Raw genomic sequence first — 26,935 nt, forward strand, 5'->3', positions numbered from 1 at the left:
CATTGTGATGTCATTTAGATTCTATGCACTATTTCAAGAACATTTCTTTCAGCATTCATTTGTAGCACTGTCAAGGGAAATACAATAAAAAATGGATTACATGTAAAATGACCTGAGCCATTAGTCACATATTTGACAATAACCTTGAAGTCACCAAGTCCCTACCTACTTTAAAGTTATATTACAGAAAGGAAAGTCATGTATTTAAGAAAGTATCAACTCTCTTCGGAAGAAAAGAATTTACATTAAAATATTAACAGCACTGGTGTTAATCTTGGCAAAGCCATGCACACGGTTTAAGATATCATACGTTTATTTTATCTATTTGATATTTAGCAAAGACTATTTAATAGAACAATGATATTGTAGCATATGGTTCTTTTTTTTAATGTTAGTCCCAAGAAAAGTAATTCCTTCCATTGACTTTTTTTTCTTTGTTTCATCAGATTTCAACATTAGGAACAGCTTGTTTGTTTTTCCTCTTTAACAAAAGAGTACGTACTCGGGAAGGTCACTGAAAATGGTAGTGTCTTGATACTAACTTCTGTCTTAAAGGATTTTTTGTGGTGATGTATGATAAATCTATCTATTTCCTTTTTTATGGATGTGTGTCATTGTCACTATTCTGTGTCTTCCAACAAGGAGAATAATCAAACTACTTGATTATATTATTTGGAATAAGCATTCAGATTGAAATGTTTAAAAGTGTTAACTTAGGGGCTTCCCTGGTGGCACAGTAGTTAAGAGTCTGCCTGCTAATGCAGGGGACACGGGTTCGAGCCCCGGTCTGGGAAGATCCCACATGCCACGGAGCAACTGGGCCCGTGAGCCACAACTACTGAGCCTGAACGTCTGTAGCCTGTGCTCTGCAACAAGAGAGGCCACGATAGTGAGAGGCCCATGCACCGCAATGAAAAGTGGCCCCCGCTTGCCACAACTAGAGAAAGCTCTCGCACAGAAACGAAGACTCAACACAGCAAAAATAAATAAATTAATTTTAAAAAATTAAAGTGTTAACTTAAATTCATAATGTTATGGGCTGGAACAAAGGAGATTTTTTTTTCACCTTTAAAATAAATATATTTTATTCCTTGCCAGGAGACTCCATGGAAAAAGATAAACAGTATATGAACATAGAAAGCATTGTTAAACAATTTCAATGTACAAACAGAGCCAGAGAAAGTACATCACAGGCTTGATAATATTAAAAAAAAATTTCCACTAGTGCTTAAATGAGAACTAAGAAACTGACACTTGTATCTGTTAACCACTCCACCCCAGCCTCCACTCTGCTTCACAGTGATTGAATCAGGCCAGAGGATGCAGATTCTCTACCTGTGACTTTGGGAGGCAATGGAAAAACCCCCAGTATCAAGCAGGAATCAGGAAGGATACAGAGTTTCATGGTGCAGGTGGTAGACTAACCCGTCATTATCCCATGAAACCTCCCTAATGGCTTGTGAATAGGTAAACAAAAACTTTTATTAACACGGAAAAGTGTTTCTGCCTTGGAGGCTATCATTACTGTAAAAGTGTACCTCTAAAAAAATTGTGTAGTTATGTCATTAAACAAGTAATAAACCACTTTCAATTTAAAGTGACATCAACAATTGAACAAATGACATTTGATACCTGAACTGGCAGTTACACTATAACAGAATTATCTTCTGCTAGTACAGTGAATTTGTTGTATACTTCACTGGGCAGTTACACTATAACAGAATTCTCTTCTGCTAGTACAGTGAATTTGTTGTAAACTTCACTGGGCAACATGAAAGAAAAGATGAGGTCTGAGAGCATCCAGAGAGCAAGCACAAGCTTCTATACTTACTAAAGTAGAGCATCTTTAGCCTTATCTTGCCACACAGTACAACAGTCCCATTTCCTTACCTTGATGTCTTGGTCCATGAAAGCAAGACAGTTATCTTTTTGACCCTTTCTTAACTGGATATGTAAGTAATCTGTTCCATAACCTTGGTGTCTTAGTTATTTGGAGTATGCAAGACAAAAGGAAAGCACCAAACGTACAGGAATGAACAGAGCTATACTTCTGTATGTTCAGAGTCTTCAGAAGCTTAACCAGGGGGAAATAATTTTGACTGGGTCTTTGCCATGCAATCTTGAGTGTTCAAAGAGGAGAATAGAAGCTTTTAACTGGTTTTGGGTTGCATGAAATGGCTGATTTTTAGAATTAAAATGTTTGTACTTCTAGGTAAGTTAGTGAGGGGTATATATTGATACATATGAAAACTTCTTGGTCCTTCTTGAGTTTGAATATATTTTCAGTCCAAAAACTAAGCAGCAGTAAAAATGTATTTTCCTAGCATTTTAAATCTCAGGAGTGAAGGTACTGGGGAATGTCTGAAGTAGCTAGAAAGTGTCTTATGGCAGCAGTGGTGACTGACCGACACCGCTGTTCTCCACGGAGCTGGGCAAGGTGCTCGGACTGTGCTCTGCTGTGTTCCCACTTGAGCTTGGGGTCAAGGGTTCATGTCCTTCAGAATTCTACAGCATTTCCTGAATGAGAGGGGGCATCGAGCCAGGAATTTCCATTTTCAAGGTAATTACACTTTCTGCACTTTTAGCACTGATGCTGTGATCTGTGATTTTCACGAGGATCTTTGGAAACATGTGAGGCTTGCTGGGTCGTCTTTTTCTGATATAAATTTTTAGTGCTTCCAGCAATGGTTCTTGTAGCTTATCTAATTTTGTTGGTTCCTCAAGGTCCTGGCGGTCTCCACAGATCAAGCAGATGGCGCTGAGAAGGCCTGTCTCCGTGTCGTCCATCTCCAGATGTAGGATCTGGCTGGCGAAGGTGAATACGAGGTCGGTCAGGAGTCTGATCCTGGTGTTGTGCATCTGGGTTCGATTCAGGGTCAGGCCATCTGAAAACGGCATGGTGTCTTGCTCTGGGGTATACCTGGTGCAGATTCTCAGAATCAGGATGTCCAAACAGGCTGCCTTCAGCAGGGTGATTTGGTCTGCGATGGTCAAGCCGGTGAAGCCTGGTAGACGTTTAGCAAACTCCATGATCTTAATAATGCACTTGGTGGCCAGTTCACTGAATTTGTCCCAGAGGCCCAGGTCCAGTCGGACTCAATGGTCAGCACTGGAATTCCTGTTCCTGAGCCTCGCACATGCCCAACCTGTGCGTCATGACCGAGTGGGAGGAAACGCCCACCCTACTCAGCAGCTGCTCAAACCCCCGCCCGGGGTGCCTCCTCCAAAGGAGATTTAATTGAAGATATCAGGGTGGTTATATCCATGAGAACAGATGGATATTGAAACAAATCCTTTCATCAGTTTCCAATTTTTTTTTCAGTCTATTCTTCACTTAGTTTTGAAAAGCCAGGTTTTGACTTTCAGAAAAAAGGGAAAATCTTAAACAAATGACTAAATATGAGACATATATAAATGAAACAGAAAACAAAATCTGATTCATTCTACTAATGTCCTACTTAATCCTCAAAGCCCAGAAATCTCCTTTACTCCAAAAAAGGATTTCAGTTTCTATATCATATGGGAAGGCCATTTCTTCTCTGTGTCAGGGTGTCTGAATACTGATTAACTAGATGTCATGATAAAGATGGTGGCAAATTTTCTTGAGAGAAGTCAACTGACAAAGTTGTCCAAAGATTACATTCTCTTGGAAATGGGTAATCATTGCAAGAATAGCTCAAATCCTTTGCTCTGTGGGGAATGAAGTTTCAAATGGGCAGTGACTAACAAGAGATGGTTCATTCTAATCGAGGCTTTGCTGAATAATTGGAAGTCATTAATGCTAATGCTATCAATGGATGAACAGACAAATCTTGTGGATGATATATATATATATTTTGTTTGTATTGTTAGTCACTTAAACATTGTTCACATTTGTTAACGAAAGTACCAGATTTTTCAGTGATCTGGTTTTTGAGAGGTAGGTTGTAGCCCAACAGTTGAAGCAGATCATCATGGAGGTGGGGGCAGGGTTTGTTGGAGGATGGCCTGAGAAGGGCAGCAAACCTGGGTCTTTTTTTCCTGTGCACATTTCAGACAGACCAAAGAGTATATATTTTTTCCCTAATGGAAGCGAAGGATTGGCAACATTAGACATGGCTTTCTGCAGTTCAGATTTTAACTCAAATACACATTCTTTGTGGGTTAAGACTGGGCAAGGAATGGAGGCCATGGGATAGTTTTGACATGCCTCTGGATTAAGAGATAATTAAAGAGAGAAAAAAATCAGGGCAGACAATATTAGATAATGCCCAGACAAAAGTATCTTGTCCACTGAATCAGAGAAAGCTCCAGGTGAGGCCATTTATAGTCAGAGTTCTTTTCATAATCCAAGGCTTACCCAGTTGGTACTGACCGTATGGGATATATCTTGAGACATTAAGAGGGCCTTACCTCTTACTTATCCTTTCCTGTTTTAATTTAAGGGGAGGAGGAACTCATCCCCATTTGCTTAAATGTTTTTCTGATTCTATTTTAGAAGGAAGTACCATGTCCTCTGAGATCATTTCTGATTCTTCATTATTGACCATGTTTTTAGCAAGATGGAAACATGAAGCCCAAATTTCGCTGATGTTAAACAATTCATGAGTAACATTTTCAATATCATCAAATAAGTGATTATCATTAGAAAATTCATGATTTTCATCATCAACAGTATCATCATCATTGCCATTATCCTCATCATATTCATTACCATGATTGTTGTAGTAATTTTCCTCCTCTTACGGTACTACCTCTTCTGTACAACTGGCACTACCAGTTCCACAGGCCAAGACAGGTACCTTTTACAGAGGCACAAGGAACCAACAAAGTCAAAATAAATTTTAATATCTATTAAATACATAAGCTATTGCTATCTAAATGAATTATCAGCATAGTAGATGACAAAAATATTTTTGTCACTACTTTCCAATAAAAAAATCATGTCTTCTTCTTAAAGTAGCCCCTCCATAGGAAAAAAGCCATCAGTGTTCTATAAGTATAGCTATATTTATATATTTAAGGAGTCTTAGCCTACTCAAATTTACTAGACATATTTAATATCAGCAAATACTACGCCCCATGACACTGATTCCAGGAGTGATTTAAATTATGTCTGGGATCATTTTGAATCAGGAGAAACAATGATATTTTCAAACTACTAGTAATTTTTTTCCCCCCTCAGGTGCACTGAATCACACTTTTTAATCAGGGTATCAATACACTATAATATCTAAATTCCATCCAGAGAATAGTAATGTTTATAAAAGTTCTCCAAAATTAATTAAGGTTATGCCTTGAAAGGCAGACCAGTAGTTTTATGCCATGACATCTAGCAACTATGTCAATCAATGAAACAACTGAAACTTCCAGTCTTATTAAGTTAATCAGTTCTTTACAGACACAGCCAATGACAAACTTAACTAAATTGGTCCCAGTTTCACACATTAAAGCGTAGACATTTTCAATGACGAATATAGCAGTTTAGATAAAATTATTGTAGGCATACGGTCAAAATATATTTTCATGCCTCACAATACTAAAAGAAAAAATTATAAAATTTAAGAGCTAAAAACAATTGATCATAAATAAACCCATTAGTAAAGACATTGGCTTAATAAATGCTTCTTTTAACAAGATAGCCATACTAGTGCTATCATACAAGGCAAACTGTGTTACATTCATATACTGTATCTTCAAATAGTTCTTAATTTGTCTAATGCTAGAAGATGTTAATTTTTATCATTTCTTATCCTTAAAAGTAGCAAATAGTATTTTTTCAAAGTTTACTATTTTAACATTAGCATTTAACTATTTTAACTAATAATTTTTACACAACCATGAAATCAAATTAAAAAAATAATGATTTTACTACTGAAAAGAATAAATCTTTCTTTACTAGCTGAGTTACCACAATTTATAACATTTTACAAACAAAAATACTCATACATATTAATTTTATCCTTCTAATTTTTATTCTAAGATTGGAAATTAATTTGGGCAAAGGACACATTTGTTTCATATAAATATTCAATTTATAAAGTGGATTCATTGCATAAGTTAAGATTTTGTTAGTGTTAACAATAAGTGTATTTTCTTGATATATAATAAAACAGAATAAATATTGAAATACTTTTGTGCAATTAATGAATTGCTTATCCCATCTGAAATTAGAAGAAAACCATCTCTCAAGTTACTTTGCTCTATATTTAACATAATGTTCCCCTTCTAGTTACATAGATAAGAAAGTAACTTCTACACTGAAAATTAATTATAATATTTTGGGAATTATAAAAAAGCATTATTACTTCATAAAATCTCTATCAAAGGTGCTAATACTTTTTTTTGGGGGGTAGGAGTTTATTAATTAATTTATTTATTTTTGCTGTGTTGGGTCTCCGTTTCTGTGTGAGGGCTTTCTCTAGTTGTGGCAAGCGGGGGCCACACTTCATCGCGGTGCGCAGGCCTCTCACTATCGCGGCCTCTCTTGTTGCGGAGCACAGGTTCCAGACGCGCAGACTCAATAGTTGTGGCTCACCGGACTAGTTGCTCCGCGGCATGTGGGATACTCCCAGACCAGGGCTCGAACCCGTGTTCCCTGCATTAATAGGCAGACTCTCAACCACTGCGCCACCAGGGAAGCTTGGTGCTAATACTTCTTTATGTGCTAATACTTTCCCACTTATGACTCCTAAAGTTTAAGAAACTGTTCAAATTGTATTTATTGTTTAAACATTTGTGAAGTGTTCTCTCATCTGGAAATGGTCATCGTTTGAAGGTTTGGGAAAGTGTTCAAAACACCCTGACTTGTCCTTGGAGTTACTAAAAATAAAAAAAAAAAATCTGCTCCTACCACACTAGGCTGTGCAAGGGTGGGCTAAAGCAGTAGTTCTCTGCTAAGGAAATTCCAACCCCCTCCCCCACACAGGGGATATTTAGCAAACTCTGGAAATATTTTTGGTTGTCACATCTAAGCAGGAGGGTGCCACGGGGACTTAGTGGGTAGAGGCCAGGTATACTAATAAACTTCCTACAATGCACAGGACAGCCCCCATCCTGCCCTACCCCATCTCACAAGAGGGAATTATCCAGCTCTAAACGTCAATAGTGCCAAGGTAAAGAAACCCTGGGCCAACACACTGAGAATTATGATCCTAAAAGGAAAAGACTAAATTGTATCCAAATGCAAAGTTTTACTCTGAAATCAGTATAACTACAATTATACTTGTAGGATCCAGCAAATAATCAGAAGAAGAGCCTCAGAAATATAAATGGAAAGAAACGAATCACATCTGTGCATTAGAATCATTTGTACAAACATCACTTTTCTATGGCAGTAAGCCGACTATAAACATATTTTCATATAGACTATCTTATCTTGTGGTTAATTGTATTTTTAAAAACTCTGAGATCACCAGTAAGTAATACCTAATTTTATGAAAATATAAATGGTTTAAATGTTTCCAGGAGGAGAAGCTTTTGACTTTATTTGTATGCTAGGCCAGAATAGCAGCAAACTAATTTCTATTTGTGCCCAATGGAAGTACTATTTAAAATTTCCAAGGTTTACACAGTAGCTTGAAATTATACACCTATAATCAACATTATACACCTAAAATCAACACACATTTAAAATGTAATACTTGAAATTAAGTGAATCCACCTAGTGTCTAATGATCAGATCATCTGATACAGAACTGGAGAAATTTGATCTTTGGTTACCAACTAAAATTTTAAAATCAAGTTTTGATTCAGGTTCCAAGACACGTTCTTATTCAATAAGAGCTAAAGCTATAGATGACAAAGAAAAACTGAACATTATGGGAAATATTATATATACATAGAAAACATTATTCTATTTATCTGATATGAATAAATGTCCAACCCTTTATTTTACATTTGTTAATTTAAACATGGTATTTTTAAATGTTAAACAATAATTGTTTATTATTTCTAAAATAAAAAGGGTGAATATATTTGATTGGTGACAATATCATATGAAAAAATACAGTGGTTTAAACATCTAGGGTTTTGTAGATATTTTCATAATACTATAATTCTTAGTTTCATGCATTGCTTACTGAATTATTGATGTACAGTCAGTAAACATATGTTTATGACAAAATATAAGAAATTTTCCACAGCTCACTACATATGTTAATTAATTTGTATCATATTGAAAAATAATGGATAACCCAGTGGAGAGTACAGGAAAAAACAAGAGCATGACGGCAGAATTATCACTATTTTCACTCTACCAGAAAGCTGCTCTACTTAAATCCCTTACTTATTATAACAATGCCTTTCCCTTACTCTACTAAAAGAGCTGTCATAGATGGCAAAGCATATGACAATTCTTGACAGTTAAGGGTTATAAAATAACTGCTTCAAAGTATAAAGTTAGTAGAAAGGAGTTTTTGGTTTCACTCTCTTTTGAATTGGGACATTTTCGGGGCTTTACCTCCTTTTTTAATACCTACATTAAATAAAGTTTACCAAATAAGGTCATAAATAAGCAAAGGTATTTTCAGTCCCTGTGCAGCTACAAGTCTTAGTTTAAAAGGGTGGGATGAGGGGGACAAAAAGAGGTACAAGTTTAACCATAATAGGAAAATACTGTGCATTTGGAAAATCACATCTTGATACGATTTTTAGAATAAAATGTTCTCAAAATCAAGTTCTAAACTATAATGTCCACAAATACATTCTGTAGCATTAATAAGTTACTTTGATTAAAGGATGATAATTGGGCAATGTGGTAAAAGAAAACTATTTTTTTATCTTGACTAAGAATTAATGTAAAGGTCTTATATGCCAAAGCCAGTATAATATTACATTTCCCCTCTGGAAATCAAAGCAGAACTTAAAATTGTTGGTATCCACAGCCTCTGTACGTTTTCACAACCTCAGTAAGCCAATAGAAGAAAAATGGTTTAAGGAAACATGTACAACTACCAAAAAATCTGCGAAGTGAATGTAGCTACATCAAAATAAATTGTTAAAAGAGGAATCTCTTTATCAATGATGCCCAGTACATTGAGGTTTGTGATACCTAGAAAGTCCAATTTGAAATTCCCTTTAAAAATCCCTACTATTCTAAATAAACACACCAATTTGCTTTGACTATCCTCTTAGAAGGGGGAAGATGCTGCTTCTTGTAAAATATTCTATATATAATAAAAACCAAGGACAAAGCTGCTACAACACTGATCAGAACTAGAGGGGATTTTACTAATAACAGGAAAAAACATCTAATGGAGATGTGAGTTTATCCAATCCCATGAATAATTCTGGAATTTAAAGAAGTTTTCTGGGAACCTTTTTTTAAATTGAAGCATGGTTGATTTACAATATTGCATTAGTTTTAGCTGTACAGTCTGGGAGTCTTGACATACATTTGCTGAAGTAGAAAATTTCTAGGAAATATTTTTAAAGTATTTTGGAGAAAAAAGGTAATGGGAAAAGATATGATTCCCTTAAATCTGATTATTAACTATAGAATAACAAAGTATTGACTACAGTTTAGAATGAATAATTTATATAGAATTATGATCAGTTACTTTCATGCACATAATAGCAAGACAAGAAGCCTGAATATTAAAGTGATGCTCAAATTATGTTTTGATTATCAAACTATAATTTAATGTAATCACAATTTCTCAAAAATTTGACAACTTGGGATATATATTTTTGAAGTATAGCAAAACCCTATTAATGATACTAGACTGGTAAACATTTAATAAATACTGGTTTTAAATTCCGAAAAAGACATTCTTCTCTGATCAAAATCATTTGTGAGAGGAGATATGGGGATATATGTATACATATAGCTGATTCACTTTGTTATACAGCAGCAACTAACACAACATTGTAAAGCAACTATACTCTAATAAAGATGTTAAAAATAAATAAATAAAATAAAAGCAGGTACTAAAAAATAATCGTTTGTGATTTGGTAAACTGCCAAGAGGTGGAAGAAAAACAATTAATATAAAGTTAAGGAATCTAATAATAAGCAATTTGCACTTTAAAACATCATTACTCTAAAATCAAATGTATACTATTAAACCTTTGGATTATTAAACTAGCTGAACTCTATACCACATTTTGTATTTAACTTGATTTTTATTACCACCAGAATTATATAGGTTTGTAGTGATTGCTATTAACTCTATTACCTAGATACTTGAATCTAATTCAATTATTTTTATTAGGGACTATACTAAAATATTCAAGTTATCTCTAAGAATTAAAGGCAAGTTTCAAAATAAACATACTTGAAATGTGTTTACTAATTCATTGAATAGCTTTTCTTTTCATGAATAATGTCATATAAAAGAACAGTAATCCTGATATGCGCAATTGACTTTTAAAATAGAATTCTGCATCATATCTGGTTCTATGAGTCAAGGCATATAGGGCAGTTAGGGGGTGAAATTTAAATTTATCTTTAGAAAAATGATTAGCTCAACTAGAATAGGATATGGGCACTCTTAAGTCACCATCAGAATACACCTGATATATGTATACAATATATAATATATATCTCCTGATGGTGACCTAAGTGCCCATATTTATCTATCTAAAAATATATATTTATATTTAGTATGTATGTAAAAAAAGTTCAAAACCCTGAATGAAGTCCAGGCAAATCCATGAAGAAAACCAAAACATATGATGCAAAAATAATTAAATGATTATTTGTGACATCATGTTTTTTAATGTTGGTGAATGGAGAAACAACAATAGAGTACAATTTGATACTGCATCCAAGTATCCATTATTATTCTCAAATCAGTATAATGAAGGAAAATATAAACTGTTCTTTTAAAAGTATTTATGAAGAATATGTCCATGCAGATAAAATCACTATTCTTCTCTTACAAAAACCACTCAAGGCTCTTATCTACAATCTAATTTTTAGTTCGAAAAGATGTGCAAGAGGTTCTCTAACTCATCAACTGTTTAGGCTGTACTCAAATGGCCTCTAGATAAATAGGTACTCAGGGAAAACAGTGTAAAAAAGGAGAAATGGGGTAACACATTTAACTTCTTAAAACCTTAATTGTTTAGAACCTTGGCCAGAGGCTAATCCCTCCTAATTTTTGTGAGTCAAAGCTTGGAAGCAAAGGACAGATAGCCTTCATATATTTAAATAATGATTAAGGAAATCATATGTCCAAAATAAAAGAATTTTAAATGAAATTACATCTGCTTTCCATGCCATTCTCTTGCCTGTTTAGCTTTAGTGAACACTACATGAGATGAACAATGCCAACTCAGAAAAGGATTCACCCTACATAAATTTGATGATAGCATGTCTGCTGCCAGATAATTCTTCACAAGCCAATCTTTTGCCAATTGAGCTAACTCAGAATTGTTCACCTGAGAATTGTTCAGCTAAAATAAATGGAGAGTCCAGTTTGAGTTAGTGCAAGTAATAGTTTACTTCATTAATATGCAGGAAGTGGCAGCTTTCTGGCTCAAGGTAGTTCAGACCTTTAGGAAGAATAGGAAACATAAAATGGCAAAGAAGAAATTAGACATTTTGGGTTTTATGTATTGTGACCATATATTCTTGTGTCCCTGTTTAATTATTAAGAGGTGCCCTTTCACTTTTAAACGTGTCCTTATTTGGAGGATAAATTATGTGGTTAGCCTCATTTTATACAACAAAAGTAAATAACAGAAAACCAGGTGAGGATAAAATAGAGGCTAAAACATATATATACACAAAGATATGTATAAGGCACCCAAAGATAATTCTCTTTTTAATCTACAAATTGAATCTGAACTCTACAGGTCAAACCGTTTGTCCACTATGTCTGTGGAAATCATTTGAGAAAGCAACACTTAAAATAACTACAAATATTGCCTAAGCAATAATCAAAATAAGCAGTTATCTTTTAAAGCAACTAGGACAGCAAATCCACTTACTTGTGAAACAGAAATTGCTAATGTGTGAAATCATAGAGTTATGCAGTCAGTTATGTGCGGGGAAAAAAAATCTTCCAATATCATAGTAACACAAAATACAAGAGCTGTTGTCAGTAAAAAGAATTGTGGACAACTCATTGTGGCAATGCACTGCAAATATGGGTGAATCAACTATCACTAACCCATTGGAGCAATTAAGTTTAAGAAAGCTTAACAATTGTGGCAGATGAAACAATTGTCAGAAAACTGTGTAGCAAACCATGAAGATACTTTGAAATAACTCTTGAGGTTATCTAAAACAATAGTTTATGTTTACTTATAGCTGAATCTAAATAATACACTATGCCTTAAAATGGGGAAACAATACAAAAATAATTGCTTAACCAAATACCACAGTTGTCTCATAATATCAGGGAGCAATTTGGTAAAATGCTATTTTTACATTAATCAATACTCAAATAAGGCCAGCCACTAGATTGTAGGGTATGTAGAAGATTATCTCAGACAGGAGTCAATGTTTTGCCTCAAACCTTTAACAGTCTAGATTACAGAAGGCCAGACATAGTTAAAATGAGATTACTATTTACAAAATACCAAATAAAACAAGTGGAGAAAAATTTTAAGTTACTTTAAACTACTTAAATTTGCCATAGTATGATTATATTTGTGTAGAATATACAGCTCAAGAAGTCATGTCTATTAGATAAATAACAAAAAATCAGATTTCTAAGAGTTAAAGGGATTAAAATGTCAGTTTTATTAATCTAGCTATTTTGCATGTAAACTGGTTTTCTATGTGAGACCTCTAGCTTTATAAAAATCCGTTCGTTTTACCAATTAGGTATTTGATCTAAAGCATCATTTGAAGGACTAAAGCAAAACTCGAGACAGCTAAATATGCCTGAAAACTCAAGACGGGTTTTCTGGAGAAAATAGATTTCAGAGAAATGTCTAGAATCCTAAAAGCTCCAGATGGATAAGCTAGTTCAGCCTATATAGAAGCCATCCAACAATGTTTCAACTCAGTGTCATATATATACCATCCTCAATGAGGAAATTTTCACTTTTCCAGTCCCATGAGTACTCCTAGTTAAAGATACATTCCCACACCACTACAATGGCTTCCAAAGGCTTAAATATGATAGGATGGTCATTGCTACTTCTTCGACTTAGAAAGTTCTAGACTGGTTTTGGAATCTAAGATAATGAGGTATTTGAAGGGGTGATATGGTTTTGAGGAAAATGCTATGGCTATCTGTAGCTGATCCTTTAGGAATCACTTTCCTCAGAGTAAAATTAAAAGATTTGAAGGCCTCCTGAAACTCACAAAATCTGTTAAATATTTAAGTCCTCAGAGAAAAAGCAGTGTGACACCACTAAATGAAGTCAAGAATATAATAATCAAAATCAGAATTTTATAGTTTTTTTTGTGTATTCAACCAATCTAAGTAGCCTTCATTTCATATTTACTTATGGAAGGGAGTTGAATATCTAAGTTAATCGAATATTCATTACTTTGTATAATCTAAACACGATTATATTTTCCTACTTTTTGATAGCTATATGCACTCTCACATTCATCCATACAATCATTCAGTGACTTCAATAATGCACTATGTTCAACTAAAATTAATCTATAAAGTTCTACACTTCTTTATTTATAATCCATTAAATTGTTTGTTTTTTTTAATTTTTTCATCCCTCGATTGTTTAGAGCATCACTTTGTTCTTCTGTTAACTATTTATTTCATTATTTTCCTTACTGACAGCAAAGCTCTTCTTGTCCCTGACTAAGCTACTTTAAATGGATGCTTCTAAGCAAACTCTTGTGCCCAGTGAATATAAGGGCCCCCTCCTAAACCAGGAAAACATACTAGTATCCATGAAAGTGTAGTTCTAGCAAATATCCTGCTGCAAAAATGGCTTTTGAAACCTATTTAATTTAGAATGATTAAAATTTTTTAAATTCAAATTTGTTATTATATATCTCTCCTACAGAATCCACTGCAGAAAGACAATTTTGACTGACTTACAAGAAAAGAAATAGGAAAATAGAAAAGAGTTTTCAGTGTGAAAAAGAAAAGACAAGATAGGACATCTAATTTTTTAAAATGGCATATGAATGAGATGTAAATAAAGCAATTCCAGATGGTAGAAGCTGTATATGAGAAAGTATTCACATTAGCAATATCACAGTCATATGGAGGGCCAGGAGGAGGGAAAGACAAATGAGGAGAAGGAAACATTTGATTCAAGAGACAAGTTAAAGAAGGTAAATGGAAGTTTGTTTTAAATTAAACTAAGTCAAGAAATAAATGTGGAGCCAGTGGCACTGATAGAGAAAGAGAATAATGCTGTCATATATTCCTCTGTATACATATATAAAATATGTGTGAAAAGTTTAGGTTGTAAAATAAGGTTTTTAAAGAGTATAGAGCATAACTTTAGAAAAGTTGGAGGAGACTACAATCTTAAACCAGAGAGCAAAACCAGTAACTACTGTTTATAAAACACTTTTCTTCAAGGCACTCAGCAAATTGTACGTATTTTTCTTAATTCATTAATTTTTATAATATCCCTGCCTGTTAGATAAAGATAATTTTATTTTCACCATTATATAGAAGAGGAATTGGAGGCATAGACGACAAGTTTAAGAATTAAGATAATAGAAGGACTTATGTAATTACCACCACTAGCACAGGAATTAACATTTTCATCAAAAAGATTTTATTTCCAGTCTTGAAATTGTTTTTCAGATAAATGTTGTCAGAAAGTATCATTGCCACAATTGCAGACTTAGTAAAAAATAAAATATCATGAATTAATGAGAGTGCTGGGTGAAAATCTACTGAAAGTAGATTGGGAAATTTTAACTTGTCTGAAACTATGAACACTTAACTATAATTCCATGTTCTTAATGTCAGAATGACCAATTCAAGGTAAAATGTTCTTTTAATACAATAAATGTTTTCTTCCTTACTATCATTAGTGTAGAAATATATTCCCCATAATGTCTTGTTATTAAGCTCCCTGGGGACAGTGACTAATTTTCAAACGTATTTTTATCCCTCAAGACTTTGTACGCTGGGCACTCATTAAGTATATGTTAAATTTAGATGACTGGAATTAGACTTAGATGTTAGTTGGTAGTCAGTTACCGTTACAACTAAGAAAATACTTAGTAGAACAGCTTTCCATTCTTTAGAGCTTTACTTCATTCTATTGGAGAAGCTTAAAATAATGGAGTTCTATATTTAAAATAAGCAATAGGATAAGATATGTTCATGAGAACATCCTTCATAAAATAAAATTCCTGGTTAAGTGAGATCTCAAGGACAAATGTAAATTAGGTGAGAAAACCTAAAACTTCATTTTACGCATTCAACTTTTAAAACTACTTGTGTTGTTGAATAAAACAAAGTTTAAAAGTAGTTTTTTCAAAAGGTTTTTTATTTCTATTTCCTATTCTATAACCTTGTATTACTTTTCTTAGTTTACCTGCAAGTTTACAGACATCTACATGCAGCAATTAAAATATAAACACTCTTTCACTGTGTTAAAAAAGAAGCAATAGGTTTCTTATGACTGATTATCTAGAATTACATCTTACATTTCACAGCAAATGAAAAATATATGGACAGCTATAGTTTTATTGTTTTAGTTGCTAAAAGACACATTTCTGTGTGCTTGCATGTGGATATTATATTTTGATGCACTGAGCTCTCTAGTAATGAATATTTAACTTTTTACGAAGAAAAACAACCATTATCACATAATTGTGGAATAATATTGGTGGAGATATATTAATTTCTGCAAGCAAAAGACCAATGTATAAAGAACACTTCAAAGATAGTTATTTAAGTTCTGTGTTTTAAAATTAAATTGAACTTAATACTTTCCTTCCTCTGGTACCTTCTATGTGCATTCAGAAACTAAGACACTTCAACAAAGATATACTAAAATTTAATTTGTGGTCAAAGCAGTTTATTTTCTCTATTATGCTATCGAATTATTCACACGTTTTTACTGATTTATGAAGATGACTAAACTGATAAATGTGAAGGGAGAATACTAATTTCTTTTGTGTTTGATTTTGAAGTGAGAACTATTTTTCATATGCATTTTATATTTTTTGATAAAGAATAATTTCTTCAAAATTGGTCCAAATTCACATAAAAGCATAAAGCATAAAGCTTGGTAAAAGCATAAAGCTATTTAAATTATTTTATTGATCGAATTAAGTCAAAATCAGAAATTTCCCCCCAAATGACCTTATTGCTTTTATCATCACTTCTGAACAAGATGTTATCACCTCTGGTACAAAAGTTTTACCAATCCATCATTTTTTTTTGTCTAAGATTGAATGAAGGATCATAATTCAGTTCACTAAGAGTGTTGTTATACAGTCAGTATAATGTTGTATAGATCAAAAAAATAATTTATGCTGAACAAACTACACACATTGGAATGTTTATTAGCTCAGATTTTTAGCATCAATCAGAATTATGGGAGCCAAGTAGATCTGTATAACCAAACCTCGTGTTTTCATGAAAGAGTTATATAATTTTGTCGTATAATTAAATATATATTTGATAGATTTTAAGTCTTTCCCTTTGGCAGGCACAAAATTAAACATAAAATTGTTTTTTATTTAGATACAGTGAACAATAGAATAACAGATCAATAAACCTGTGCCTAATAATAATCCATGTAAAGTTTAGCAGTATTTCTTATAGCTAGTTGCTATTATCAGATCAAAGGGCAGAATGTGAGTAAATTAATCAAAGTTGGGGAGATACATTTGCTCTTCAGAATCTTAGTTTATAAATTCTAGAATTGAGCTATCTAAAATGTCCTACATACATGTGTTGCATGTGGGACTATTAATAACACGTGTATTTAATGAAAGGCATTAGTGGACTATATTAACCAGGACTCTGATAATAGCAATGAAGTCAAAAGTTACTTAATCCTATTAGTGTCACACTCTCATTGTAATAAGACCTGACAACATTAATAAAGATCCATTTATGAAGAGAATGAGTTTTATGTTGTCATTTTTCCCCACTGGAGGTGCACTTTGATAATAACTCCTAGCTTTCAGGGACCTAACAGTCATTAGCATTTGACTGTCACCTTTTTTACTTTTTAGCACAGATCAAAAATGTTAATCTGCACATCATAGAATTCAGAGAATATAAAATCAAGTTATCTTAAAGCTGAAAGAGTGAACTTCCAAATAAAACTTCATTTTATAGTTGAAAACTGAGAAAATCATTGTATTCAAACTCTTCTGAATATCTTTAGAGGCAACTTAGCTTTCTAAAGAAGTTAAATACATTGTTTGCTATAGCATATTATGTATATTATAGCATATTATAACATTGTTTGTTATAGCATATTATGCCTGCAATGGCATTAATGAATTTTACTCACTCCTCCTGATACTACACACTACTTTGATCTATGGATACATATGATAAAGAAATATTAATTCCTTTAGAATAATAAAGTTTGCTTGCTCTTTAGCTCCACGATATATTATTTGATGTCTCATTCTTGGCAAGTGTATTCAAGGTTACTAAATCTAATGGTAGATAGAATTTTTACAATTTGGATTTTCTAACCCCAGATTTCAAAGCAAATCTAAGTCTAACCTAAGTTTCATAAATCCAAACTCTTGATCAACAGGCAATATGTTTAGTTCTCATTTAGTTTTTAAAGTAAAAACCAAATATATCTTATTTTAAACAAAATAGAAACAAGGTCCCAAACTTTGATTATGTGAAAAGACTCTGCCCAAGATTAATTTTTTTTGAGGTGGATGTAAAAGATGAGGATGCTTTATGAGATGGGCAAAAATGTGTGAGGGCTTTGAGTCAGGTCACGAATCTGAGAAAAATTTGATCTTCACGCTCCGTCAGCACAGTCAACCTTTGAAACATTGTCATGCCTGCCTCAAGGGGACCAATCAACACATTGCCACTGGGCTAGTATAGAAATATTATTGCTGATATATGTGAGGGAAGATGAAAATCTGAAGCAGAAAATGAAGACATATGCAACATCATTACACAAACTAATTTCCCCTGAGTTCCAACCATGGAAAGAAGTAGATCCCTGTGGTTTATATCCATATCCTGAGTCAGATTGGGTGCTTGAAGTATATTTCTATTTGTGAATGTAGTAGCTTCCCTGACAACAGACTTAGAATATGAAAAAAAGCTTTATAAGTAACAGGCTGACAGAATAATAAGGTGGAAGTTAGAAAGACATTGTAACTTTCTACTCCTGGACAACAGCTCTGTCAAATACTACTAGGGCTCAGTGGTATATATTTATTAGATAGATGACACATAGATGCAGATAATTATATATATAGTATACAATATGTATGTAGGTATAGTGTACACATAGTATATACTATATACCATGTATAACATATATTTTAAAATATATTATTTAATAACATTTAAAAATTATATGTTTATAATATATATATAATATTTATAATATATAAAAATGGCATATATATACACATATACATATATGTGTGTATATAGAGATATATATAGTTATAGGTCTTTAGCATAGCTAGTCCAAATTAAGGGAAATTATATCAGAATATCATGTGGAATTCTCATTATACCATGTCTTTACTTGAGACAGGGAAAAGGGAAGATTTCACTTCTGGATATTTTTTTAAGTGGCAATTCACATCAAAAACTTTTATAGATGAAGCTTGTTTTTTCTTTAGAGTAACCTAACCTCTCAAAAATTTGAAAATTAACCTTGCCAAGATCATGTGGATAAGTTTCATTTTACCATAATTTTCTTTGTACTAAGCAGAATCACTTGGTAATCATGTTATTCATTCATTCCTCACTTTCTTTTTACTTTGTCTTTTTCCATTTTCTTCTTCTTCTTTCCTGTTAAACTTGCTGTGATCCTCACCCTCAAGGTTATCTATCTGTCTCTTTCTGTCAATCAAATCTAAGAGTCAGAAGACGTTATTCTGGTTCCCAATTTACTAGTCATATGATCATAAACAAAACAAATTATTACCCTGAAATGCAATATCCACATTTTTTAAATGTGTAATAATAATGCTTTCCTTGTTTATGCCAAAGCACACCTAATATCATAAAATGCATAAATGAAATTAAAATATTTATATATTAATTTTTTGAAGATCAATATTGCACACTTTGCCTTATGTTACTTTTTATTATATGCATTTTGATACATTTATCAAATACCTTTATTTTCAGTTAATTATCTTGTTAATTAACATAGATTTGTTAATAGCAAGACAATTGACCTAATTTTTCTTAGAATTTTTCCCTATATCTCCCCCTTCTCTCCCTTCGTTATCTGAACTTTTCATATAAATTTTATATTTCCTTAGTTAAGATAAACTGTGATTTTGCTATTCTTGTCTACTCAACAAAAATAGAACAAGTTAACATTAATTAAATTCTCAACCTATTCTGCAGGAAAGATCTTTTAAAATAAATTAGTATGGTTGGCCTACTTACTTTCAAATTATAACACTTTTTAAAATTTATGGATGAATCATAACATGTTTCTTTTTTTTCTTTTTATTTAACCTCCCTATCCTCCCTCCCCCAGTGTACATACCACTTTCATGACAGGACCTTTTTGCAAGTCAAAGTGCACTCAGTTAACCCATGAGATGGCCCTCTGCAAGCCCAGGGCTACGCTTTGTGTTCCATAATTATTATTTTTAACAAGCAGTCAGGACAGTATTTGCCCATTGGGCCAAAAAAATGCCCCAGTACTTAGGTACATCACTTTTGGTTTATCACACATTCTAAAACAGAATGAAATTGTAGAGCATGTCTATTTCTAAGACTCATCTAAGAACCTCTAGTGAGCCTGTCTTTATGTCACTTGCTGATAATCTTTCAAAGAAATTCAAATGAAAATAGATTTTAACAAACCTAAATTAAGCCAGTGGGTTTATTTGTTTTTTTTTTAATTTGAATTTGTTAAGCAGCTTTCAAGACAAATCAGAAATTTCTTGGAAGTTCATTAAGCTGCCCTGAAGGAGACATTACAAAATTATTCTTTCAGTAAAGCACTGCATTTCAAAATAACACATTTGTCAGGATTGTTGGGTGGAGAGACCCTATTACTAATTCCTGATTTAAATTTGGTAAGGTCCCATTTTGATTTGAATCTGTCAATTTTTATTTTCCAAATAAATTGCTTTTCTTTGTTTAGGCTGTGCTCTCCAAAATAGTAGCCACTTACCACAGGTGGCTATTAAAATTAAGATTAATTAAAATTAAAAATTCAGTTCCTTGGTAACAGTAACCACATTTCAAGTAATCAATAGCCACATGTGGCCAGTAGCTACCATATTGGATACCACAGATAATAGAACTTCCGTCATCACTGCTGGACAGTGTAACTGTCCAGTCATCTACTGGACAGTGTAACTTTAGAGATAGTATCCACTCTGTTATGCAACTTACTGTTTAAAGTAATAAGCCTCACATTTCTATAAACAGTCAAATGTTTCAATGCATCTCGAAAAAACTTCTATGCAGGTGTATCTACCCTCTACTTAGTGCTTATTCTTCCCAATTCTGCCCCTGTGAAATTTATATCATCAATCTCATATTATGACTGGAGAAACTAAAAGTAAGAAAGATTAAGCTGGAGGTGGCTTGTCTAGTCGGTGGTAAGCACAAAATTGTGATCTATATCTTTCTGACTCCTGCATATTTTTGCATTTCATCAGATAAGGAGACACCATTGCAAGGACCTTGCTTAGAAATGCTTATTTATAAATCATCCATCTGTTTTCAGTTTTTACTTCTTATATTCACACACAAATCTGCATTTCACTTGAAATCACTCAAAAGATCTTCAGAGTTCGATTTCTGAATGTATTTATAAACAAATATATCTTCACAACATATCAGCTTCATCTGAGCAGTTTTCCAATATTACACAACCTCCGTGCTAAAACCTTCAGATGATATTCATCAAAATATCTTATTTATGTGTTCTTTGAATAATTTTAACATTGGTCATTATGATAATCATAATCTGGTAATGCATAGTCAGAAAATGTTTATAAAACTTTGAAAATTGCTTGACCATATCTATATTATACCTGCATATTTGTTCTTTTACACATTTGCCAAGATCATTCAAGTGCATTGTACTATATCACATACCCCAATCTGAGTTTTCTACTACTCTATGTACCATATAGCCAATTAAAAATATTCTCCCATTCACTTGATAAATGCAGTCTCTCTGCACATATTTCAAAGAATACCAAATATTCCATCTATTCTTCCCTCTGCATTTACCACCCCAAGACCCAAATCAAACCAAAATAGGTTCCTTAGGTTAACTGAAACTCTTTGACTGAAAAATTGACTTACCCTTTACTGCAAATGAATGCTCTGTGTTTTCAAAGAATTGGAACAAAATGAAAATATTTAACATTAACAAGACATATCTAAAATTTAATCTCATTTTGTTGCTCAAGAGATGCTTAAAGATCTTGCTTTGACTTGAAATCAGCATGAAAAATATTTTTTACTACTATATCTGTGTAGAAATGCTAGTAATAAAAATGTTCTATTCACCCCCAAAATAAATGTATTTGGCTTATTTTCAAAGGACAAGATAAAGCTTTCTGTCTAAAATAATCACATAGAAAACCCAATAGGTTTGTGGATTCATTCTTGATGTTTAGATTTGCTTGTTTAGGCCAAGTTTGAGGCAAAGTCATGACTAGACAGATTAAAAGTAAGATACTGTGTAGGTTATTGATTTGTAAGCAGCAAGGCTGAACTCCTTGTCTGACCACTATAATAGATTGTTGGTGGAAACACAAATAACTGCTTGAAAATGAATATACATAAAATGAAGATTCATAAACTCCATGCAATTGCAAAAATTGCATTGATAAATTTTTTTTTGCTATGCTTTACTTAAACTTTGTAAAATTGTGGTGATGGCTTACTCAAAATTTGAAGTACACTAAGATTCTTTCTTTTTCTTCCCTTTAAAAAATGTGCTATCTTTAACGAAGCATTTTTAAAACGCACCTTAATTAGTTGGTAGTTTTGAACTCCGTTTATTCCTATGTCAGGATCAATGGCTGCTGGGAGAGCATATCGAGAGTTTATAGCTGAGTTCTCTGGAATTGATATGTTGATAACCGTTGCAGGGAATAATGGTGCATTATCATTTATGTCTTCTATCAGAAAACGTATTTTAACCAGTCTAAATATTTCGTCTGGCAGAACGGCAACCTCCACCTCATAAAAGCAACGGGTGTCCACTAAGACACCAGCACATAATTTCTCACGATCAATGCGAGCTCCAGTAGTGAAGATCTCACCAGTACCCTCTTCAATTCGAATCAGTGGCACATCTCCAGTCTTGTACACTAACTTGAACTGCATAGGTGTTGTTAAGGACTTGTCTGGAATTAGCGACAAGTTGAGGTCTTTCAGCAAGTCGCCTATCAGGACGTTTTCTGGCATTTCTTCTCGGACGGTGTAGTTCTTCTCCTGGGCGCCAGACTGAAACACGACGCATGCTAACAGGACCGCAAATATATACGTCCCGGACAACAAGTCCATACCAGGCAGGATTGCACTAGTTTTTTTGTATCAGTCCACAGAGAACTGCCAAAGAGAAAAGAAGAGAAGAAAAGAAAGAGAAGAGAAAGAGGAAGAGGAAGAAGCAATTATTAAGGCCAAGCATTAATGTATGTTAACTAAATGCTCAGTTTTAAATTAAAATTACTAAATGAAATAAACAACAAGGTCCTACTGTATAGCACAGGGAACTATATTCAATATCCTGTAATACATCATAATGTAAAATAATATGAAAGAGAAACACACACACACATATATATATATACATATATATAACCAAACCACTTTGCTGTACAGCAGAAATTAACACATTGTAAATCAACTATACTTCAATAAAATAAAAATTTGCCAAAATCATTAAATGAAAATACTAGCACGAAAAACACTGTTAATTAATCTAATGACAGATTTGTTTGAATTTAATATTATGCATTTTTACATCAAGATGAAAGGTAAATTAAGCAAGATATGTTGAGTAATTATGAGACCCAGAATATTTATAAAGGTGTTCACCGTTGATAAGATATATAAAAGATAATATTATAACAAGACAGTTAAAAGTAATAAAAATAATTTAAAACATTTAATTCAATAGTTAAGGAAAAGTAAAGGGATATGTGTTACTAATAACAAAAATATAATCATTTACTCTTTGTTACAATGTGGTTTTCAAACGCAATTCTTCTACGTGTCATGAATGTTTTATACAATATTCTGTGTGTTCAGCTCTGGGCTTCAAAATGTAAATATCAATCTAGGTTAGGAAGTTTGGATTAAAAAGAAAAGTCCTTTCATAGAGGAGAGGGTTCAATATGGCAAATGCTTAAACATGGGAAGAACAATCATGTGAAAGAGGATTAAAGTTGTTTTTATTTGGATGAGAGGAACAAGAATAGGTATAAAATTACAGGGAGGCAACTTTCAGATCAACTTAAACAACTGCCTATTAAAGCATTCTGGAAAAAAAATGGTTTTCAGGAGAGATTGAATTCCATATATTTGGAGGTACTGATACAGGAGCTGTATCACTAGTTTAGATCTACATATTTATGATTTGTTAGACAATATTCAAACATTCAATGAGAGAAGTGGAGTGCAAGGCATCCCAACTCTGAGTTTGTTTATAGATTGCATAAAGTAGTCCATGTGAAAATGGGTTTTCACATCTACAGACTGACATAAGAATTACCCAACTACATGAAACAGCTTGACTAGGGTTTAAAAATAAGAAAGGCATTTTAAAAGACTTTATCAAGTTAAAACAGAGAGTCAAAAAACAAAGAATATCTCTGGCTCCTTTCCCCCTCCCTGCTTATTATTTTTAATTCACTGAAATCTGCCACTTTATTTCAGTTCTTTAGTTCTTCTGAAAAAATTCAACAAGGAGTTTTTATTTCTTTATAAATTGCAAATTTGTCTTCAGTTTCCTTTATTAATTCTCAAATTTATTTGGTGGATATAGTCTCAATTTGGTATATTAAATATCTTTTAATATCTAGTATTATGAAACATTTTAATATGCTTCTGGATGTTATTTGTATGTTATATAAACACAAAGTGAAATTTGTGTTACACTGCTTTAAATCCTATCAGATATTATATTTTTATAATTAAGTAGGGATTAATGCAGCTCTCAATTCATTCTGAAGTTTTAAAGAATTAGCTAACAGATGGTCATTTAAAAATCCATTATGGAAAACTATGAATGCACATAGGTATCTAATTAAGGAAGTTCTCAATTTTTATTGGTAATTGATAACCAATTAAAATTTACAAAAAATTTAGTCATAGTTCTACAAACAGGAGGACTCATGAAATGATATAAATAACTTGCTATGGATATTATGATCTGATTATGCCAGACAATGTATTACATTAAATAATTTTAGAAAATATGCATGTTGACAGGCCTGAAGACACAAGAGTGGGGAAAAAGAAACCTTCTTATTTACAATCAGTAACAGAACAAAAGCATTTGTTGCAACAATTGAGATAGCTTGGGTCAAAAATAGAACAAAGAAATAAGCTAAATAGACTTGAAGCATCTCATTTTATAAATTCTTATCACAGAATTTAAAAATTATATATTATGAGTCCAACCACTTTCCTATGTTGGGCAGTTGGCATCATTTATAAAAAAAAATTAAGTATAATAGTGAGTAATGCTGATGCTGAAGACATTTTCTATCCTAGTAAACAACACAAAAAGACTATTGCCTGTGGTATTTTTAGCATCATTTGCTCAATGGTGAGCATTGGGATTACCTAATATAGCAACCTTTTCAAGACTCATTCTCTTGTGAATTATTGGCCTTATACTCCTCTATGAATGTGAGAATTAAAATACTTCATTTTTACTTACTATGAGTTAATATGCATACATATATGTGTGTCCTATTGTGACTCTAGAACATCTAAAAAAAACTGAGTGTCTAAGCGTGTGATTTTATAAATACCATGCAAACATAAGCAAAAATAAAAATGGGGCACTTAGAATTAAAACTACCACTCTATTCTTATCTTACCCTTAGGTATTACACGTTATTACAACTGGCAGAAGAATACTACAGACCATTTTTTAAAATATTGTGTGCATGTTGTAATATCTTACACAAGAGGAGGGATTAAGAAAGTGACCTAATTCTAAGCAGTCCCCCTCTGCCCATCCATTCTAAATGTGTTCTACTCTACTTTAATAATAACATCAAATAAAACATTTTAAAATATGTTTCATCACTTGAAATTCTTTCAGAGGTTTTGAAAACCAGGAAAAAAAATGGGAAAAAGGACAATTCAATTTCTAAAACTTAGGCAAATATACATATTGCAAACCTAGAAGGACTATTTACTGTCTAGTTAGTAATTAGTTTCATGAAAGGGTAGTCACGTATTCAACAAATATTTATTAAGCAATTTGTGTATGCCAGGCACTGTTGTAGACACTGAGAATAAATCAGTGAACAAAACAGGCAAAAACCTCTGCCCTCACAGAGTTTATAATTGATAACAAAAATATTCCAGAATATCTTTAATTCAGCGTTCAACAAATGTATAACAAAGTCAACTCTGCCTCTATCAGGATGTAAACATGCATGATAAAATAACCTCAATCTCCAGATTCTGATTCCAACGCTTGCAGTTACCACTTGAAAATGTATTGTTATGTTTAAAATTAAAATTTTTCTTTTAGGGCTTCCCTGGTGGCGCAGTGGTTGAGAGTCCGCTTGCCGATGCAGGGGACACGGGTTCATACCCCAGTCCGAGAAGATACCACATGCCGCAGAGTGGCTGGGCCCGTGAGCCATGGCCGCTGAGCCTGCGCATCCGGAACCTGTGCTCCGCAACGGGAGAGGCCACAACAGTGAGAGGCCCGCATACCACAAAAAAAAAAAAAAAAAAAAAATGTTTTCTTTTAAACTGCTGAGTTTAATTATTTGAATGACCAATACAGAAATTAGGATATAAAGAGTCACTGCTTTGTCTTATGGAAGGAGGATGACTTTAACTCAGATATGCAGGGAAAGTATTCCTATGGACATATCTTACTTAGCTCTAATTTTCTCTCTCCCATGAACAAACTATAAGATAACTTTAGATTTCTTTCCCATGAGCAAACTATAAGATAACTTTAGATTTCTTTACCATTCTCCCACATCCTACAGCTACTATAGTCTATGGTTAGTTTGGAAATTGATAAGAAAGGTACAATGAAAGAAGATGCAGAAAATTAAAATGTTCTACAAGTTTCAGTAGTGCCAGCATTATTTAAGTGATGTTTTTACAGGCAATATATAGTGATTGGGTAGGGAACAGTCATAGTTAGAAGGACAGAATCATGACAGTCAGAGGAAACAAAAGCAGAAACAAAATAAGCAACTCTGAAATTTTAAGATATGAAAAGCAAAAATGCAAGTTCGTTTTATAGTCTCTGAGCAATTTAGTTCTAAAAAGGTAAGTAGGTAGGGGAACTAAGTCTCTACTATATGCAGTTCTAGAGATTTCAAACCATAAAAGTGATATTCAAATGGTTTGTCAGAAGAATTCCAATGCATAATTTCCCTGACATACTTGTTACATTTTCCTTCATTGTAGTGCTGTGTTCAACTTGTAATATACTTAAGGTAATTCTGCATGAATGGGTGGCTTACATGCTACAATAACAAATTGTTAAAAATAGTACAAATTTAGGTCTTCCCTGGTGGTGCAGTGGTTGAGAGTCCGCCTGCCGATGCAGGGGATACGGGTTCGTGCCCCGGTCTGGGAGGATCCCACATGCCGCGGAGTGGCTGGGCCCATGAGCCATGGCCGCTGAGCCTGCGCATCCGGAGCCTGTGCTCCGCAGTGGGAGAAGCCACAACAGT

General features: G+C 33.1%; 1 protein-coding gene and 1 pseudogene across 1 annotated transcript in view; both read right to left on the reverse strand.

Moving 5' to 3' along the window:
• The window catches only part of LOC112411606 (protocadherin-11 X-linked), an 89,042-nt gene that overhangs the window by 18,574 nt on the left and 43,533 nt on the right, over positions 1 to 26,935 (reverse strand). Inside the window, exon 2 of the mRNA XM_024762810.1 lies at positions 22,014 to 22,598. Coding sequence (XP_024618578.1) covers positions 22,014 to 22,553 — 540 coding nt within the window. The 5' untranslated portion in view covers positions 22,554 to 22,598. The remainder of the gene's footprint in view (positions 1 to 22,013; positions 22,599 to 26,935) is intronic.
• Positions 2,506 to 5,427, reverse strand: LOC112411605 (retinoic acid receptor beta pseudogene; annotated as a pseudogene).

This window comes from Neophocaena asiaeorientalis, unplaced genomic scaffold, assembly GCF_003031525.2.
Source record: "Neophocaena asiaeorientalis asiaeorientalis breed wild unplaced genomic scaffold, Neophocaena_asiaeorientalis_V1.1 scaffold636, whole genome shotgun sequence".
NCBI classification, from domain to species: Eukaryota; Metazoa; Chordata; class Mammalia; order Artiodactyla; family Phocoenidae; genus Neophocaena; species Neophocaena asiaeorientalis.